Genomic DNA, 19,614 nt, shown 5'->3' on the forward strand with positions numbered 1-19,614 from the left:
ACTGTGACTCGTTGGAACGCATTAAAACATAAACGTACCTTCTTTTTCTTGCAACCTACCAGTAACCATCTAGCTGCAAAGAACAAGCTCCCGTTCCGTCTGCAAACATTCACAGAATCATAGGTTGCCTACACACAAGACGTGTTCTTGCTGTTTCTTAAGGTCAACAAAGATGAGAAAGTTCGAATGTATGGAAAAAATAGCCAACCACGCTTTTTAACAGCTCCTCTGCAAGGACTGCAAAGGTGTAGACTCCATCATTAAGGAGTGCCGCCACTTCGAGCACGCTAAAAGTCGCCCTATCGCACTTCTATACATTAGACTCCCCAACACATCCGCCAGTTCATCATGCGAGGATGATTAAGCAAAGTGTGGTACTGGGCTAGTTGATGATTCATCTTAACAATACAGCGCGGCAGAAACAAAGACTTAAGCGAGGCATACAGCACGAGCGCTGACTTCCAACTGAATTTTTATTACAGAAACAAGCCATATTAATACAAACACTCATGCACACACCTACGAGTAAGCAACTCGACACTATAGGCAATATATGACAAATGTGCCGGAAAGATTCCATTCGAAACAGATGCATATATGATTAACAACCCACACGCACTCAGCACGTGTGTGTACATTGATGCGGCAACTTAGGTTGCTCCTTTTCGCACGTGTAGAAACTCAAGTTTTTTAGTGGACAGGGCTATAGAAGGAGCGCTGGCACAATCTTTGCCTAGGCTACTGATTTGCGCAGCCTCTACGATTTCCCTTGTCAACTGGTCACAATGATGGTGAATGACCTGGCATTCATCAAATTTTGGAGTGCATTTTTCGGTGGTGCCCTTGAAATCTCGGCAGTTTATGCCTAGGTGCCCTCTCACACTTTTGTGGACGTTGTTGCTGTGTTCTCTGAGCCTTGTGATCAGACACCTGCCCGTCTGGCCCACACACTTTTTGCCGCATGAATTGTCATGCGGCAGACCAGCGGGAGATTTGGTTGAACTTTTGGGACTGCTAAGATTCAGCGTGCTGGGCAAAATTTTTATTGGTCGTGAAGGAAGATTGAGGGCAATTCTGTATGCCCGATGGACGAGTGCTTCCTCTTGGTGGGCTCTTGGGGCTTGAGGTAGATGTATATGGTGCCCTATGTGATGCAATATGTGGGATGGCTGGTGAGGATGGCTGGGGTGAGGTGGCCAATGTTCACTTCCCCAAGACCATGCAGATGTGAGCAGGTGCTCTGGATTAAATGTGCAAGGGTGGTATCTCTGAGGTTTAGGTCTGGCAAAAGAGCAGCGGGGTAACATTCTTCTTGGAAAGGTGTGGCCAGTTTTAAAACTGCTTAGACTTGAGGCACAGAAACACCTTTAATTCTAGCTGCGTGGGCCGGCATTATTTGAGCGCGCAGCACTGGGTGCGGTTTAAGACGCATGGAGTGCAAATGTTTTCGGTGCGCTCTTGAGTCTTCTGGAATGATATACTTAACGGTAGTGTCAATCGCCTCTTTACCTCTTAAAGACTGCTTTTCTGATGTCCAGCAGAGTACTTCTTTATCCATATAATAAGATGATCTGGGTAAGAGTACCTTGGTTGATGACTTGGTTATTTCGCAAGTGTTTTGGTTATGACAAAATGGGCGATATATGAGATATGAAGACAGGTAATGTAACCTGGGATTTCCCCTTTGATGGTACGCGAAACGTTATTGATTGATAACCGTCTAGTCGCATGAAACTGGTATGTAGTTTGGTAACGTATTTACCTTGCTGTCGGTCACAACACTGCACAGGGAGTCCTAATCATAATGTGACATGGCCGCATATGACATGTCATAAAAGGCGCCGTGAACGTTTAGGGAAAAGGCTAATGTAGGTTTGGGCTTGACTGAGTTGGTGTATAGGTTATTCCTTGAATTGACTGAGGAAAATTTGAGAGGGTGGGTTATTGCGGAAACTGAGAGAGTGGAGGACAGTATTCAGGCGATGGTGCTCGGAGTGCTGGAGAGCCTCGCCAAACACGAGCTCCAAAATATGCGGCGGACGTTGATTCGTTTTGATGCTTTCGAGGCTTGTATTAAGGATGACGTCATAGTGGCGCCAAAGAAAGGGTATGGTGCCCTACCAGAGTGATGGTTTAGAAGTGTTAAGCAGAGCCTCTTGGTATTCATGATACAGGTTCCAAACTATTGGTTGGTTACCTTATCTCTTTCAGGGTTTCTATAGCACATGTAAAGCCTGCTCAGTATAGCAATTATTGTTTTGCATGGGTGGGGGTGTGGTTCATTGGAAGGCCAAGCTTACCTCTGAATATGTGAAGTGGATAAGTCGATGGGTGTTTGAGGAGGTGGTTGAGAAATAAATATCTAGACAGCACAGAACTATTGTGTTTTGACATTTGTAGCAAAGCAGCACATACGCGACCAATTTATTTATGGCTGACATACTTTTGTTGACAAATTATGAATGGGGAAATCTAGAAAACAAGTAACGCGCCATTCTTATGCGGTGATCACACATTCTATATTTACTTCAAACAAGAATAGATTCCTTATACTATCGTGTTTTACATTTATCGATATCAGCTCAGGGTACGACTCCGTTGTGAGGCGCGGGTTCGAAGAAGAGACTCTGGTTTGAACAGCAGACTAACATTGCAGGAACTATAACACAGCCATAAAACTTGCATTTTAAACAATTTAGGGGTTCAAGAAATAGCAGCCTTTTTTTGCCAATGCTGCACAAAAACGACAATGTATTAAGCCTTGCGCAGTTTTAGGATGCGCTGTACCATTGCTTGGTAATTCCGTGCACATGCAGCTCATGGAAAAAAGAAAATTTTACGTCATTTAAAATCTGTTTTCACGGTCCTGGATAGCTAAAAAATATGCAAAATTAAGCACGGAATGATGCTATCCAACCGCCAGGAATACTGATCAGAAGGTTAAGTTTGCAAGCAATACCGTTGGGGAACTAGCCTCTTCGTCTTTTATCTAATGTCGAGGTAATACGCAAGCTGCTTCATAAGCGTTTGACGCGACCTGATTATAGCCCTATCGCATAAGTGGTAAAACTAAATAAGCCGCAAGAACTGGAGAGTGTTTGAAGGCATGGGCAGGCGTTTCAAAAGAGCCTCCGATGATTTTGAGATTTAATTTACCGGGAATTCACTATAGGTTTTCCTAGTGCTAGGAGCACTATGCGGGCAATATTGGAATATAATTTCTGTCGATTTACCTTATGGCCATCGTTCCGATTTCATGCCTCGAGAATGGCAGCAACCGTTTACATGCAGGCATTTGCTGAGACTTTGTGTTTTTGGAGTGGTAATCAGTATATTGAAAGAGTGGTAAATTCGTTATGGCAGGCTATGTATATATCTAATAGTGAAACCTTCCTTCAACTTGGATATATGTACAAAGATGCCCAAGGAAAAATGAGTAACGAGGTTTAGAACAAATTCTAATCAAGTACCGCCATCATGAAATAAAAAGATGCGATAAAAAAGGTCTGATGAGATGTTAATGGCCCTGTGTTTAACTTCTTCATGGGTGAAATGCGGAGAAATATCTGGTAGTAAACAAAAAGGTCATGGGAAGAACGCGAAATTGAACGGCGAAGACCGCCATTATGCATAAAATATTACGGTGCTTCTCTCGACACTCGCGGAAATGTTCGAGTAGATTGTCCTAAGGCGCACCTTCCTGCCTACGACGCATGTGCAGGATAGTCCGTGTTGGCTGGCCCTTTCCACTCCCATCCTGACCATCCGTTGCCGCCGGGCTCTCCCGTCCAACTCCCCCTTGCACTCCGGCGCCCCACCACTTTTAAGCTAGCCTCGGTGGCTGTGCCCATGTTACGGGTTTGATGCGCACTTCACACGCGTTCATTTCGCGCTCACAGCTCATCGCGCACGCACGGACCACATTTTGAACCTGGGCTGATGCCCTTATCAGTGCTCCACGCCCGCTCTTAGCACTGTCATCACCACGTTCGGGGTACACCATACCTAAGGGCGGCGTCCCTGGTGTACACATTATGGAAAACACAAAATATTCCTGTTTTCTACACAAAACGTTCAGAGGATGCTAATTCCCACGACGCTGCACAACATACACACGGAATGCTGTTGGATGAAAGTTACAATATCTATGTTTATACTGGAAGGAGAGTATGAATATACAGATTGATTGATTGATTGATTGATTGATTGATTGATTGATTGATTGATTGATTGATTGATTGATTGATTGATTGATTGATTGATTGATTGATTGATTGATTGATTGATTGATTGACTGACTGACTGACTGATTGATTGATCATGCGGTTTACTTCGCCTCCCGAACCCAAGCGATGGGGCGCACATAGTGGTGGGCTCCAGAATATTATTGAGAACTGGAGATTTTTAACGTGCACCGAAATCTCGAACACACCGGACTTTTCTCCTTTTGTCTCTAGCGGCAAACCACTCGCCGATGCGGAATGTGAATATTTTAAATGGTGGTTTATTTGTTGCTGGTTCGCTCAAAAAACTTTAAACCAGAAACGCTAAATCTCATTTCTCTTGGAGCAACAGACTTCGGCATCAAAAACATTTGAAAGATGATATGTTCTGAAGACATATGACACATGAATGGACGTGGTGTCATCAGGTAGAGCTATGATGATGTTGCTAATTAGAGAAGTTTAAATATTTTGTGCCAGATACCGGAGCTAGAAATTGGCAGCTATCCCCGCAAATGAGTTGGGGTGCACTGCACTGTAATATAAACGTTTAAATGTACGTGTTATTGATAAATGTTTTGTAAAAAAAGAATACCAGTCTTTATTTTAAATAAATCGAAAAAGCATGAACAAACAGACCGGAAAATTATTTTCAATTAAACTTATAAAGCACAAGCTGAAGCGTTTTGAACTTAAAATTTGTTTCAGAGTTTATGTTTTATATTTTCCAAAACTTTCGCCTTCAGGTGGATGTCGATGCATTAGAAGAAGGTCTGTTTGAAGATGAAAGACATTTTGCTTCAGTATTTGTCACAGAAGACAGCGGCTCTGTAAAAGTGGTGAGTGTTTTAATCTAACCGCTAGTCGCAGCTTGTCGTTGTGCAAAATGCATGCTGCCTATGAAAAAACCCTCTTGTTTACTTTTAAGCCTTATCGAAGAAGTAGAGTGCGACACAGAGGGCTGACTGCAAATAAAGTAAGGTAGCGTAGGAGATAAGAACCCAATAATAGCGTAAGGGATAATAAAGAAAAACATTTAGGCCCGTGTTTAGGTAAACAAGGTTTTGCCGGGGCCGCTCTGAGAGAACAGGAACTTGTGAAACGTCAGGCCATTGTTCCCCGTTGCTTAAGACGCCTAACCTTAGATAAAAACAATTAAAGCCGTTCCGCCTAATGTGAAAGCTGTCGGACGTGCAAAACAGGGATTCTCAATAATGGGCTGTAGCGCCGTTATCTGCTCACTGCTACCACCAATGCAATTCGAATTTTTCGTCTTCGTACTGATCTCGCGCTGCTTGCCTGATAGTGCGCCAGCGAGAGTTCACCTCTTTTTGGGCTTTCTTTTCCCCCAGCACATGCTGGCGTTGCGCTGCCAGATTTTTTCACTTACTGCAGTAAAAAGCAACTCAACGAGCGTTCCTGCCTAAATGAACGCGGGCACTGCAGGGTAATTACCTATATTTTGCCTCAAATGTAACTGCAGCTTTCTTTGTGCTTAACCGCGGAGAGATGTTTTTCTACAGTCGTAACCACAATGTCTCCTTTTATTGTTCATATGCAACTGCCTGTCTTAGGTTACCCTTAAGTAGGTGTTAATTTTGTTGATTTGTTTTATCTGGTGCCAATATTTTATGTACCATTGACTGTGCGCTAACCTCCCAGGAGGTCCCCTTTCAACTCTTGGCTCTGGGACCTCCTTTTGTATTGTCACACATGTATACATAATCAACGAACAAATAAACTCTTTTTCTGATTCTGATTCTTATGTATGTCAAGCGCCAGCGGTTGACGAGTTTTGAACACTTATAACTGTATAAACGGCTTGGGTTTACAAGCCTCTGGGTTACGCCGCGACGACAGCCGCTATGGCGTAACGTCGTGTGGCTCGGCTTCTATCAAGCCAGCCAGCTACGACGACAAGACGAGCCCCTGAAGTTTTTTTGAATTTAAAACACCGAGACCACGCCCACGACGTGCTGCTTATGCTACTTACCGACGATACCTACAATGCATTACAAGACAGGGGAGGGCCGGTGGCTCGCAACAGAGAGAACCATCTGCCACTGACCATTAGGACCCTGCAGGAGTTTTCACCGCCTTCACAGTGGTGAGCGCATCCAAACAAGGGTGGCATGTCCGCGTGAACTTTTCAGGCACCACAAGTGTAGGCAGATAACGTAGATGCTTATCCCTCCTGCAACCGCGTCTCATAGCCCGGGCAATACCTTGGTTACCCCTGTTCTAAATAGAGTGGAACAACCATCATAAACGTTTAAACAGGGTACGGAACTATAAGCGAAGGAGGGCGCATGAGAGTTGAAGAGTAAGAAGACTGTGATCTTAAGGAGTAGTGACACAAAATTTTAAAGAACTATGTAAAACGCTTAGTTTTTATCAGGAGATACCTCCCAGCAAGTTTAAGCAGCAACTGTTCAGTGTAACCTATTTTACATCCATTTAAATCTTTGCCCGCACAAGAAAGCCCAGAGCTGCCCAGCATGACATTACCTGCTCCTTGCCCCCCACTGCCGACGGGGGTTCTCCCGTCACATAGCCGACGCGCTGGGTGCGGTTGGAGCGCCCTAGTACGCCCTGTGTAAAGCGTCATGGTTCCGGGCCTGACGTCAATCTGCCGGGGCGCTTGGGGATGGTGTGAAGACCTCGGCCGGTCTAGCCGCGCGCGTGAGCGAGCACGCGCGCGCGTCCAGACCAAGAGCGGCGCAGCAAACGTCACGGGCGGCTTCCTGTGATGGCGGCCACTCGCATTCGTTTTGTCGAAGCCGAAACTGACACAAATGAAGGAAGCCGTAAATTAAGATTACCGCTGCGCTCGACCGTCTAATGTGTCATTCTATGGTTAGTGGGCTGCTAAGAACGCATAGAATTGGAAAAAAAAACGTAACACGAAAATTTCGTGCCAGTACTCCTTTAAGGGCAACCAGATGGGCTGCAGGTATTTTCGTGCAAAGCACCCGAACGTTTGTGGTCCTAAGATGTGTGTTTGCAAAAGCCGCATATCTGCGGCTGTTCTTTTTCCTATGTTCGAGACGCCGCCCCCCCAAATTCCCGATTACGGCTGGCAGAGCCTGTGGTTTCGCTCTTTGTAGAGCCGCGTGTGTGAATTGGTGTCGTCACATGGGCTATTGTTGTGGGTTTTTTTGAAGCTTGGCTTTCCAATAAAGTTCACAGAGTAGATTGGAGGAATTTTTAATAAGTTTACCAATTTAAAAAGTATTGATTGATTAATTGATTAGATTGATTGATTGATTGATTGATTGATTGATTGATTGATTGATTGATTGATTGATTGATTGATTGATTGATTGATTGATTGATTGATTGATTGATTGATTGATTGATTGATTGATTGATTGATTGTAGGGTTTAACGCGCCGACGCAACGCAGGCGATGACGCGGGCCGTAATGGAGGGCTGAGGAGTAAGTTTGACCTCCTAGGAACCTTTAACGTGCGCCGAAATGTCGTACATACGGCCGCTTTTGCTTTTCGCCTGCATCAGAAAAGTGGCCGCCGGAGCCGGGAATCGAGCTCGCGTCCTCGTGCTCAGCAGCGCAAATCCTTGGCTACTGAGCTACCCCGGCGGGTATTAAAAATGCGTGTATTTTAGGCACGGGGGTTGATGTGCCTGCCATGTTCATTATAGAAAGGTTTCTCTTCCTCGCTGGTGGGGACAGCCCCGTCATAAACACACTGCTGGAAAGCCGGCATTACATAACGGTTGTCACAAAATGAGGATGATGGTGAGTGGAGGCACATCAAGCGCCTCAAAAAACAAACTCTACGCGTCGTCGGAGTCGAAAGTGCGTCAATCGCAATATGAAGCTAGTGCGTGACCGATAGCCCCATTCCGACATGATCGAAGCAGTTCAGATTTAAATCCAAGGTCTTTCTTTGGAAGAATTACTATTACTATTGCTATTAGTATTACTATTACTATTGAATTAATATCACGTACTATTACTATCTTACTATTGAACGAACAAGATCCACATATTGAACGCCGCAACGAAGAAAAGTAGAGCCTTTCAACGATAACAGTCCAGTACCTTGACCACAACGAACGAGTCCTTTATTAGAAAGCTGAGCGTTTCAACCATCGCTGTCGATAATCGCAGGGGAGCTTTATTTTTTTTATTTTGCCGCCACCATGCTAACCGGACCGTTCGCCGCTATCCTTGCGCTCACAACAGCAGGAATGAGAAAACGGGCTTTGTGATATGATTAAACATGTCTCCGTTTCCCCAAAAATGCCAAGGGTTTAGTGAATGTGAAAAACCGATTGAGGGAAACCGTACAGCTCACAGACGACTCCTCCTTTACAATGTGGATAAAAAAAACTCGTTTGGTAAAATTTCTACCGTCCGTTGGTTTGGCACCGGAATAGTATGCAACGACAAGAAATAATTTACTTGGTGCTACCGAACAGCAATAAACTGAAACGGGCGTGCATGGAATTCACTAATATTAAGATAAACGTTGGAAAGCCTATAACTATAACAAGGTTTCCTATCCGCGCAATAATATTTAGTAGGAAGTTTTTGTTTACCATCCCCGAAAAATCCCATAAGACCATTTCAATTGTTCCTCCAAATAGTCCATTCATGTTTGTTATTTTGCGTATACCCAGTTGATTGCCGAGATGGTGTTCGGTTAAAATGAAAACGATAAGCCTGTTGTTGAACAATAAATCTTGCTGCATGCTGTGAATGAATAACAACACATTCGCTCAAACGAACGCTCTTCCTTGTATATAATTTCGAATTTCTTAATGTTCTGCGCGAATTTTTTGGGCGCTCAGTTGAACCAATTTCCTTCTTTTACTCTACATCATTTTGATATAGGAAGGTGTCGTAGGTCCAAACCTCAAGATCAGACCACTGGAAAACATGGAACGTGCAAATAATGGCCCAATTCCTCATGTTGTAGATTTAATTGATAAACAGCAACCCGATGATAAGAGTGTTTACGGTGAGTTTTATTGTCTAACTCGCCAAATGTAATCGCAAAAATCACATTCGTAGATGCCTAACCAGGTTTTACATCAAAGAACGTCATAAAGGTTCCCATTCACATTCTCTTTTTTAGGAGAACCTCTTGCAGAAAGAAATCTAACAGCTGAGGAGCGCTCCTGGAAGAAGGGTATAATTCGAATATTCTTCCGTTTTCCTAAACAGTAACCTTTACAATAAAAAGAAAACAACATTTGTGAAGGAAATTTTGGAATAATAAAAACACAAGTGCGATACAATAATGCAGTGATCGTTACAATTCGGCTTTTCAGACCCTTACTCTGTCAGAAGGGTGTATCCAGAAGTCCGCCTTGTGGTTGATTCAGTATTTCGGAGGGGCTTCAACAATACCAGAGATCTTGTCAGATACATCTTAATTGAGTGGAATTGCGTAAGTAAATTTTTCGTGTGTATTGCACTTCACCCTTTTTTACTTTTTTGTCTGCGGCCTATGCCCTATGCGAGATTTTGGTTTTGACTACGTAGATATTTTGGGATTTCGTAGGCTTCGAAGCGGAAAGCCATAGCAGCCTTGCTAATTACGGAAAATTACAACATTCAACCACGACCATATTTTTATAGCGCTCTGCGCCTCCTCGACGATTCCGCGAGGCGAATTGGTTATTGCTCCTTGGGTGTTGTTTTTATAACACAAAAGTGCTTTATGCCGGGATCCAGAAAGATCTGACTGACGTCATATCTGTCCCGGAAATGACAGCCCCAGGATTTGAGCCTGGTACTCCGGCGCCGCAACGGGAGGTGCCAGGCGCTTTACCGAATGGGCTACGAACTCAAGCACCGACCGCCGTATGAAGGCGCCAGATATCTTTTTTATAGCCTCCTGTATTTCGATGGTGCTGCCGTCTACGAGAGGTGAAGCGAAGTAGTACATCACGATGCTAATGAGAGCGTTAAGTTGGCGCCAACTGAGCTCGTCGCAACAGAACCGCCTGTCGTTCACTCCACGAAGCAGGGACGCAGTGGCCGCACAGTTGCGAAAGCGACTATCCAGCAGGTAGTCGCTCGCCAAGCACGCCCACAAGAGAGCCTCGCATATTATGCTCTTTCGCTGCAGAACACCATGAGTTCACCAAACGATTCTTTGGCCACCCATTGGGTTTCGTTCGCTTGGTTTACGAATGAGTTTGGTTTCATGCGTGTTTACGCAGTGCTCTGGCACGTGCATTCCAAGGCATAATGTTAATGAGTTTGTGGTGCCATACCGACGAAATATAAATAGCGATCTGCAAGTTCACATCGAACCAGAATAAGCTTTCAACTGGTTCTATAAAGGGAAATCTCACTTTCCTGTTTTACTGATTACTATGAAAGAGGGATCAACCACACGTTTTTTTTCTCTTTAACGCCCCTCTAACTGCTTGCACTTTATTTGGTCCCCATTTCTCCTTTGTTTGCGTGTTCGCTCGGCCTTTCTTCGTTGTTATTTCGCCATTTGATCTGGCCGTTGTGCTCAAACGTCAACCATTGTCGATTAACCCTGGGGGAAATGCGCAGCGTTCGTGGGGTTGACGGTGTGCTTTTATTAGATCATTTTATCGCTAAATGGTTTGTTGGCTAGGCTGCCGATAGTACGCACAGGGCTGGCGTACGCAAAATGGGCATACAACCAGATATCGTCCGAAAAAAAGTGTCTGCAGGTGCTAGCGCTCCTATTGCGTTTTGTAGCGTCCTACACGTTTCATTGCGCGTGTACATAAAAATAAAACAAACAAATACTGATTGATTGATTGTAGGGTTGAACGCGCCGACGCAACGCAGACGATTAGGCGTGTCGTAGTGGAGGGTTCCGGATTATTTTGGCTACCTGTTCATTTTTAACGTGTTCCGCAATCTCGCACACACGGGCGTTTTTGCTTTTTGCCACCATCACAAAAGCGGCCGCCGCGCCCAGGAATCGAACCCGCGACGTCGTGCTCAGCAGTGTAACGCCTTAGCCACTGAACCATCGCGGCGGGTTGGAACAAATAAATAGGCAGCCATTATGTTCCTTAATATGAGTCAGAAAATAAATTGGGGCAGCTTCGCCCTAGTGGCGGGAAGAATGGAAAACAATGAAGCTGGCGGCTCTGTTTATCTTTTGATTGTTTAAGCTACGTCTACGCGCGGTTATGCATGGAGAATAGTACAATATTCTGTGTGGTGTTGCTTGGAGTCTGGGTCACGTTTTCTGCGACGTGTAGTCGTAGCCCCGACAAAGCAATAAGTACTCGATCAATAAAGTATGCCGTGGCGCCCAGCGGTGAAACAGGCAGCAGCAAAAGGCCCACACGCAGCAGCAAAAGGCCCTTTCATGATCGAGCATCATCTGCTACGCTGTTTTTTTGCGAGCGATTTACACCCTACCACGGTATCGCCCTGGTATCAGCACGGTACCGGAGGAACGCGTACATCACCCTAATCCATAAGAAAGGCGACATGAAGGGCTTGAAAACTTACAGGCCGATCAGCTTACTGTCAGTCGTCTACAAGGTATTTACAAGGGGAATCGCTAACCGAATCTCTGCAACCTTAGATTTCAGTAAACCTAAAGAACAAGCAGGGTTCCGTAAAGGTTATTCAACAATGGACCGTATTCACACGATCAATCAGGTGATAGAGAAGTGCGCTGAGTATAGTGTACCCCTATATATAGCCTTCACCGATTATGAGAAAGCATTTGACTAGGTCGAAGCCCTAGCAGTCATTCAGGCATTACGGAACCAGGGGGTAGATGAGCATTATGTAAGAATACTAGAGGATATCTACAATGGGTCTACAGCTACCATCATCCTCCATAGGGAGAGCAGTAAAATACCTATAAGGAAGGGTGTCAGACAAGGAGACACTATCTCTCCAATGTTATTCACAGCATGCTTACAAGAAGTATTCAGAACGTTGAATTGGGAACAGGTGGGAGTAAGGGTTAATGGAGAATACCTCAGTAACGCCAGATTTGCTGATGACGTTGCCTTGCTAAGTAACTCGGGGGACGAATTGCAAAGCATGCTTTCCGCACTGCGCGAACAGAGTAGAACCGTGGGCCTGAACATTATTATGCATAAATCTAAAGTAAAGATCAATAACCTCGGGACAGCACAGCATTTTGAGATAGGTGGCGACGCAGTGGAATTTGTAAGCGAATATATCTACTTAGGCCAATTTGTGACCCCAGATCCCAACCATGAGGCAGAGATAATTAGAAGGATCAGAATGGGGTGGGGTGCATATGGCAGACATTCTCAGATAATGAATAGCAGCCTACCATTGTCGCTGAAGAAGAAAGCGTATGACAGCTGCATCTTACCGGTACTCACCTACGGGGCAGAAACTTGGAGGCTCACTAAGAGGGTTCAACTTAAATTGAGAACGACTCAGCGGGCAATGGAGCGGAAAATGATAGGTGTAACATTAAGGGACAAGAAGAGAGCGGAGTGGGTCAGGGAGCAAACTGGTGTTAAAACATATTAGTAGAAATTAAGAAGAAGAAATGGACGTGGGCAGGGCATGTAATGCGAAGGCAAGATAACCGCTGGTCATTAGGGGTGACAGAGTGGATGTCTAGAGAAGAGAAGCGTTGCAGGGGGCGGCAGAAAGTTAGATGGGCAGATGAGATCAAGAAGTTTGCGGGGATAAATTGGTCACAGTTGGCGCAAGACCGAGGTAATTGGACAATATTGGGAGAGGCCTTTGCCCTGCAGTGGGCGTAGATAGGGTGGTGGTGATGATGATGATGATGATGATGATGATGATGACGGTATTGGCACGACTTCTCTTATGACAAACCGGGATAATTTGAGGCGCCTGCGAATCTCCAATGTGCGTTTTCTTTTTATTTTATAACCATTTCCCGGAACGTGCACGTAAAAAAATGTTTACGTGGCTTACCACCATTGGCGGCTAGCGAAATGGCCTTTGCATATAAAAAAGCAGGGGTGTGTTGCTCTGAGTGCAAAAGCCAAGTAGAGGAAACTCATGCAGCAGACTGTTCTATGCGCGTGGGCGTATTCTCACCTATTGCGCGGCTGGACACCGTAATAAGGCGACGACATTCAGATTGGTCGTCGCTCCCAGGATATTGTTAAACATTTGGGAAGGTGCGCGCGAGCTACGAACTTCGGATATTCTGCAAATCGCTGGCGTTTCATCAGCGGTTCACAGTGCGATATTCGGGATCGTACCGAAGTCGTTTCATCCGTGCTGGACTATCGAAGCGGCAGCTTGCGCACCGCGCTTTTTCTTCTTTGGGAGCGACTCTCTTGTTCTGTAGCCCCATCTCTTTCTTCGCCGAAGACCAGGCTGTTGCACCTCACAGTAATTTGTGATTTTGCCGCCGACAGCTGTCGAAGACTGGCAGGCTCGAATTGTTTTGTCTGCAGGCTTTTAAATCACTCCCTTAGTGGACCGCGTTAGGATATGCTAGAACCGGCGGCAACTGGCTTAGCGAAGTCATCGTCGGTAGCGCGAGCTTTGCTGTGCTTCTTACTTGAGGCGCCAGTGGACGTGAGCTGGGGAGAAAAAAGAAAGCGTGAGGGATCACTATTCTTTTCTCCATGTGGATCACGCATGAATGCTGTGCAGAGTTTTATCGGAGGTCGAGGGGTGCCGCGGTGGGCGATGATGTCATCGCTCGGCGAGGGTTTCCTGCGCCAGTTTTTACACCCTTGCGCCACAAGTGTAAGCTGCGCCAATTTTTTTTAAACATCTGCTCACCCCAGGCGTCATGCGACTGATTTTGTTAACAAATGTCGCGGCAAGCACAAGAAAAGTAGTGTCAGCAAACCTTGAAATGACATTTTCAAAATATCTTATCATAGTTGCCTTGATAGGTGTTGCTTGCAGCAGCTACTGCTGATGAGACGAAAAGCCAACGCTTGTTGGGGCAAATTTTGGAGCGCCTTTGATGGGGTCTCATTCCTCAAGCTGAGCGAACTGGAGTTTTCTTTGGTACCAATGGTCGTGTCGGAGAGACGCGAACATGGCCGCAATGAGAGACCCTCTGCGGTTTAACTAGCTAGCAAAGTTCATTCTCTGTCTGTGTCTGAAGGGAGAGGGCGCCGTAAATCGTGCAGAACTGTACGCTGTGCCAACCCGGCCATTTGATACCGGTGTGCCGGGCGAGGGTGCTCGAGTGCCTAGGCAGACGGGGAGGAGGGGTGTTCGAGAGGTCGAGCAAATGATAAGACGGCACGGAGCTGCATCCCGAAGCTGCATTCGCAGTGGAAGGTCTCTGCTATATTGAATACAAGCATTACACCCACGTGATTGCGCCGCAGAACAAGAAGAAGCGCATTGTTCAACTTACATCCGAGACACCAGCGCCCCCGAAGGCAATGCAACGAAACCTAAAGTCGGTAGTTGCAGAGTTTGCTGGTGAAAAGTTACACAAGGTGCCACAGAGGCAAAGTGTTGTGAGGCATAAGGCAGGCAAGAACCACTCACTCTTAAGCAGAGAACGGCTGGAGTTGTGGCTAGTAATGAGGAGGGTGCATGAGTAGTATGCCAGAGCCGTATTTATTCAAAATGGAAACGAGCAGCGTGGCGCCGCAGTCACAAGGTTCTGGAGATAACTTGGAGCAACTTGCACTACTAGTAGAGGGGAACGAGTGCAACGAATATAGTTCTATTTTCTTCTACTTTGCCAACGTAAAACTTGTGTTGTATGGCTAAATAAAGCCTCTAGCGCTTTGCCCTGATACAGGCGAACGCTGGCGCCGAAAACCAACCACTTCATTGCTGACTGTGGGCACAAGGTGTATTGTCCTGCCGAACCTGGGACCTGGCGGTGCGTCCTAGTGTGCCGGTCTTGAGAGTATTGGCGCGCGCCATCGCCGCCAAGTGTCAACTTACGAGTTCTGGATCACGCCACAACATCACACGCACGTCGCCCGAGTTCTGCGTTCCCTCTGGGATTTCGCACTCGAGCCTGACATTCTGAGCCGGACTTGATTTTACCCCATCCTTTTTTTTTCTACCATCCTTACAGGCCTCTGTGCGAGTTCTTTTCCTACTAAAGTTACCTCTATCTATCTATTGTCCTCCGAGGAATACCCAGAAATGTGCGACAACAAATGATGGCGAAAAGCGAAAACGCCGGTGCGTCGAGATTATGGACGCACGCTAAGACCATTTGGGGTCCAAATTATTCCGGAGCACTCCACTACGCCGCACCTCATTGCCCGGAGGCAGCTTTTGTTGCGTGAAGTTCAAAAAAGTTGAAAGAAATAAATGGTCCTAGTTTTCTCTGGTGCTCAGTTTGCGCTGAGACGAAAAACTAAAACAGCAGCAGCTGAACGAGGGTTCTCTGCTCTGACCACTGCCGGGAAGCGTGCTTCGTGCTGACTATGTACTACTCCAGCCATCGATCGACGGGAGCAATACACTTGGAACTGTATTCGGACTCTGTTATTATGATGTTATGGTGAACAAGTGCGAAAAATTACGAGTAAGAAAGTACGTCACAAAGCAATTTACTCAGATACATTGGGCCTCCAAGCGAGAATAACTACTGGTGACCCCTTTATGTTGGACGAAGCGCTTTAGACGGTAATCTGCATATATTGTCCTTATTCACCTGAATTTGGGCTCGTCCTGAAGAAAAAGGGTATAAGAAAAAACCACAGAAATCATACAGTCATGTACAATCTTCTACAACTCGGGCATGCACATACAGGCCGCAAACTACTGTTTTTCATGAAGGCTGAGGAAAGTAGCTGCTTTTACGCTGCTGCCTAACACATGGTCCTTAATTCTCCCACTTTGAAGTGCAAGAAAAGGAAAGAAATTACTTAAAATACCCTTCCCCCCAAAGCCTCGACTACTTGACCCCCCCCCTTCCCCCACACCTACCGCCCGCGGGCGGGAGGTGTGGCAGAAGACCTATGGGCCCCGTGTGCGAGACGACCGAGCTGCGCAAATGAGCCCAACTTTTTAAGTGCTCGGCTTTTGCGGAGTGCTTTTTCTTGTGCGATGTTTTTTCAAAGTGCTCTTTTATCGCATCATGCTTCGATGTTTGGCTCTTTTTTTGCTTGGCCTCTATCGCGTGCCCTTCTCTGTGTGCACTTTAGTCGGCGCGCCTTCTTGTCGCATTCATTTCTGTCGCCTGCTTTTTTGACGCTTTGCTATTATGTCGGTGCTCCTTCGTCACATGCCTTTTTGTTGCATGCTCTTTTGTCAATATACCACTATCTATAATGTCGGTCGTGCTTTGAACTGGTATGCCTTGATATCCACGCAGGCGATCCCCTGAGAGTTGTATTTTTTGTTTGCGTATGTGTGCGATAGAAATTAAGAAAAGAACGACGAATGGGCGAACATTACGCATCGATCATGATTATGTAATGCAGAACTTTGAATAAGGAGGTGTGAAGGGAAAAGCAACTTGATCGGTGTTTTATCTTAATACAACAAAAGTTCCTAGGAACATGGTTCGTCGCAAAATCGCTATGTGCCAAGGACAAGTACTCTACTTCTCGCTGTCATGAGTCTAAGCACAGTCCCTAAGCGTGAATCTAGATTTTGCTTTTTTAGGGTAAATTATCAAGTATATTCACAAAGCAGCGACACAAATCATAGGGCAGTGGTTGCATGGTTCCTTGCCAGTATTGACTACCCTTATCCATGTTGAGCCTCGGCTGCACAACTTGGGCTCATTATGCATGTAAATTAATTTTTCCCATAAAAGCTTCCAAGCCAGTACGAGTGAATCTTCCAAGAGACACTTTACTCTCCTTAAGTGTATGAGAGGTGATATCCTACCAGGCATTTTACACACTTGGAATAGGTCCATATAAATCACCCCCAAATAGTGGCAGGTACTCTTTTCACTAGCTTGTCTCCTCGTCCGGGTATGTAATAATTGAGGGCAGAAATACTGACGTTGCATTCATGGCGCGGGGGGAAATTGGCAAACAGCCACTGCGGGCAGTTTTTGTTGTGACTGGTGCACATAATGGGTGCGTATGTCAGGATTCAAGGAGGGCTGTGGACGTCGCAGCCAAACGAAATTTAATTTTTCGGCAATTAGCTACTGATAAGTGCTGTCAACGGCACTGGGCGATTGCCTTGTGTGGATATGGGAGCACGTTCAGTGGGTACGCTGCCATCGGCGCTCACTGGGAATCGGGCATCGGGTGCGGTCTTCTCATGGTCACTGGTATTGTGACTATATCGGTCCTAATGCGTAGGTATTTAACAATTCTTGTCGTGTTTGCCGGGTACTAGGCAATTGCAGGTATAGGGGGGGGGGGGAGGTGACAATAATGACTTCTCCACCCGTGGAAAATTAGATGGAAGCTCCGTATGCCGAAAGCGCCGAGAATGTCGATTATATATTTTTGCAGAACGAGAAATGTATGGCTCGCCGAAGGCAGAATTGTCATCGAGGTTGTGAAACCCTGTTTAATTTGCGGAAGCGAGTCAGGGCCGCTGCGTCCCTCCTGCAAAGACTGCAGTAAAAATGATGCACTAGAAACAGGACATGGAAAGGAGAAGAAGGAAACAAGAAAGGCCCGTTTGTAGAAATTTTGGCTGAGTATAAAGGTCTTCAGGCAGACCTGGAAGATGCGAAGGCGGAACTCAGGCCGATGCCACAAACTGCTATCGTCGATGTTGGCGTATAGTGTTTGGACGTCATGTGCTTAGCGAGTGGAGATTACAGGGGATTAGAGTTGTAACATATGTATATGTATTTATTTTGCTTCGCATGTAGGATTATATGCTGTAGTATAATTACATTTTACTCAGGGGTGAACATATTGCAGGATATAAAGAATCTCATGGATCTGCTTTAATTGCAAGGCAAGTTGTAGGTTTGGTTGTTGATCATTCTTTGCACTTTTTCTAGAATGGTTTATGAGACTAGAGCACCAGCATTATTCAGTTGAGTAATTCCAGATAAGCAATATTCAGCTTCTATCCAGGGGGAAGAATTCGCAAAACTACTCGCAGTGAATTTGTTTATAAAGGAAGGGTAACTACCCAAAATATGAATATTGTATTAACATTAGCAAATAAATGCTTATTGCTGTCCTTACCACCGATAAGTTATGTCGTCACTGAACAAAATAATCACCATAACACTTCTAATTAGAGCGGTTACGCGGGAGGTCAACAAAACGTGCTGGGCCCAAAATGCCACCCCTACGTCATTGAGCACGTTTTCGTCCTGCATGCCACAGCTGCACTTATTCGCCCAAAAACTGGTGGCGGTTTTTCGCCGCCCTGAAAAATATTTTTGGCGGTAACCACGTGTGGCATTACACGTGCCCCTGGCGCACAAGTCTCCAACCAGAAACTGGACGAGGCCCTCGATTATCGGAGGCCAGGGTTCGACTCCCGTTTTGGTCTAAAGTTACCGGAATGTCTTTTCAAAGCCGCTAGTTTACTTTGTTTCCACGAACGTCACTGAGAAGTATGGCGGTAATCCAATCTTTTTTTGACGCTTTTATTACTGTATGCGACGTTAGCTATTTCTCCTACTGTACCCCGGCCAAGCCCTTGTCGAAGGGAGATTTTCGCATAGTGGCACATATAATGATGTCTTTACTTTTAAAACACTGTTACAAGATACCCAACTATCAAAGACTTGGAGCATTGCTCATGATCTTTTATTTATTGGTGTAATTTTTTGCACTGTTTAACAGGTCAGACTACGGTACCTTACTGTTAACCGTCCAGAGATTCGATTGAAGTTGCGTGCCATCGAGCTTACCCCTGTAAGTTTATCAGTTGCTTTGATTTGAAATTTTTTTGTTTGAGAAAACACCAGTTATGTATTTTTATTTTTGTTCTGTTTGAACAGTACTACAAAGAACGTGAATACTACAAATATCTCATAGATGATAGAGAAATTGACGCATTGGAGTCGCTGTACAGCTTGGTCAAGTATGTCGAAATGCGAAATAATTCATATGGTCGTTATGACATTGTGTACTTTACGACAGGGTAAGTAGAAAATTACAATTAGAATTTTTTAAGTGTGCTAATTCCTAAAAAAACTAAAAGTTTACGTTGGTATTTTTGTCGTGCCACCGATACCGTTTCCAGCCGACATCTACAAAGGTTACCTATTCAATCACACATTGTGAAGTGAAATTGGAAGCGCGTAGCAAACCTATTGCTGCGTTCTACGTTGAAATAATGTTACACTACGGGCCCCACGCAACTCTTACGCATTGACATGCTATATTCTGACTCAGCCACGTGCTCTAAAACTTCCCATTTTGGCAGATACGGATTGAATCTCCGAGGAAGTTATCATTCAAGACTTTGCATTCGCTGTTATTACAACCGACGCGGCGACTTGTATTTTTAAAAGGTGGTACTTGCTCTACATGCGACGGCACCTACATATTCTGGAGGCTA

General features: G+C 45.3%; 1 protein-coding gene across 1 annotated transcript in view; it reads left to right on the plus strand.

Moving 5' to 3' along the window:
* LOC144142918 (venom metalloproteinase antarease-like TtrivMP_A) overlaps window positions 1–19,614 on the plus strand; it is a 78,274-nt gene that overhangs the window by 25,305 nt on the left and 33,355 nt on the right. The window contains exons 3-8 of the mRNA XM_077674754.1: window positions 4,970–5,062; window positions 9,085–9,211; window positions 9,329–9,382; window positions 9,525–9,643; window positions 18,894–18,965; window positions 19,052–19,194. Coding sequence (XP_077530880.1) covers window positions 4,970–5,062; window positions 9,085–9,211; window positions 9,329–9,382; window positions 9,525–9,643; window positions 18,894–18,965; window positions 19,052–19,194 — 608 coding nt within the window. The remainder of the gene's footprint in view (window positions 1–4,969; window positions 5,063–9,084; window positions 9,212–9,328; window positions 9,383–9,524; window positions 9,644–18,893; window positions 18,966–19,051; window positions 19,195–19,614) is intronic.

Source organism: Haemaphysalis longicornis, unplaced genomic scaffold, assembly GCF_048455015.1.
Source record: "Haemaphysalis longicornis isolate Haplotype H1 unplaced genomic scaffold, Haemaphysalis longicornis Haplotype H1 scaffold_6, whole genome shotgun sequence".
Classification (NCBI taxonomy): Eukaryota; Metazoa; Arthropoda; class Arachnida; order Ixodida; family Ixodidae; genus Haemaphysalis; species Haemaphysalis longicornis.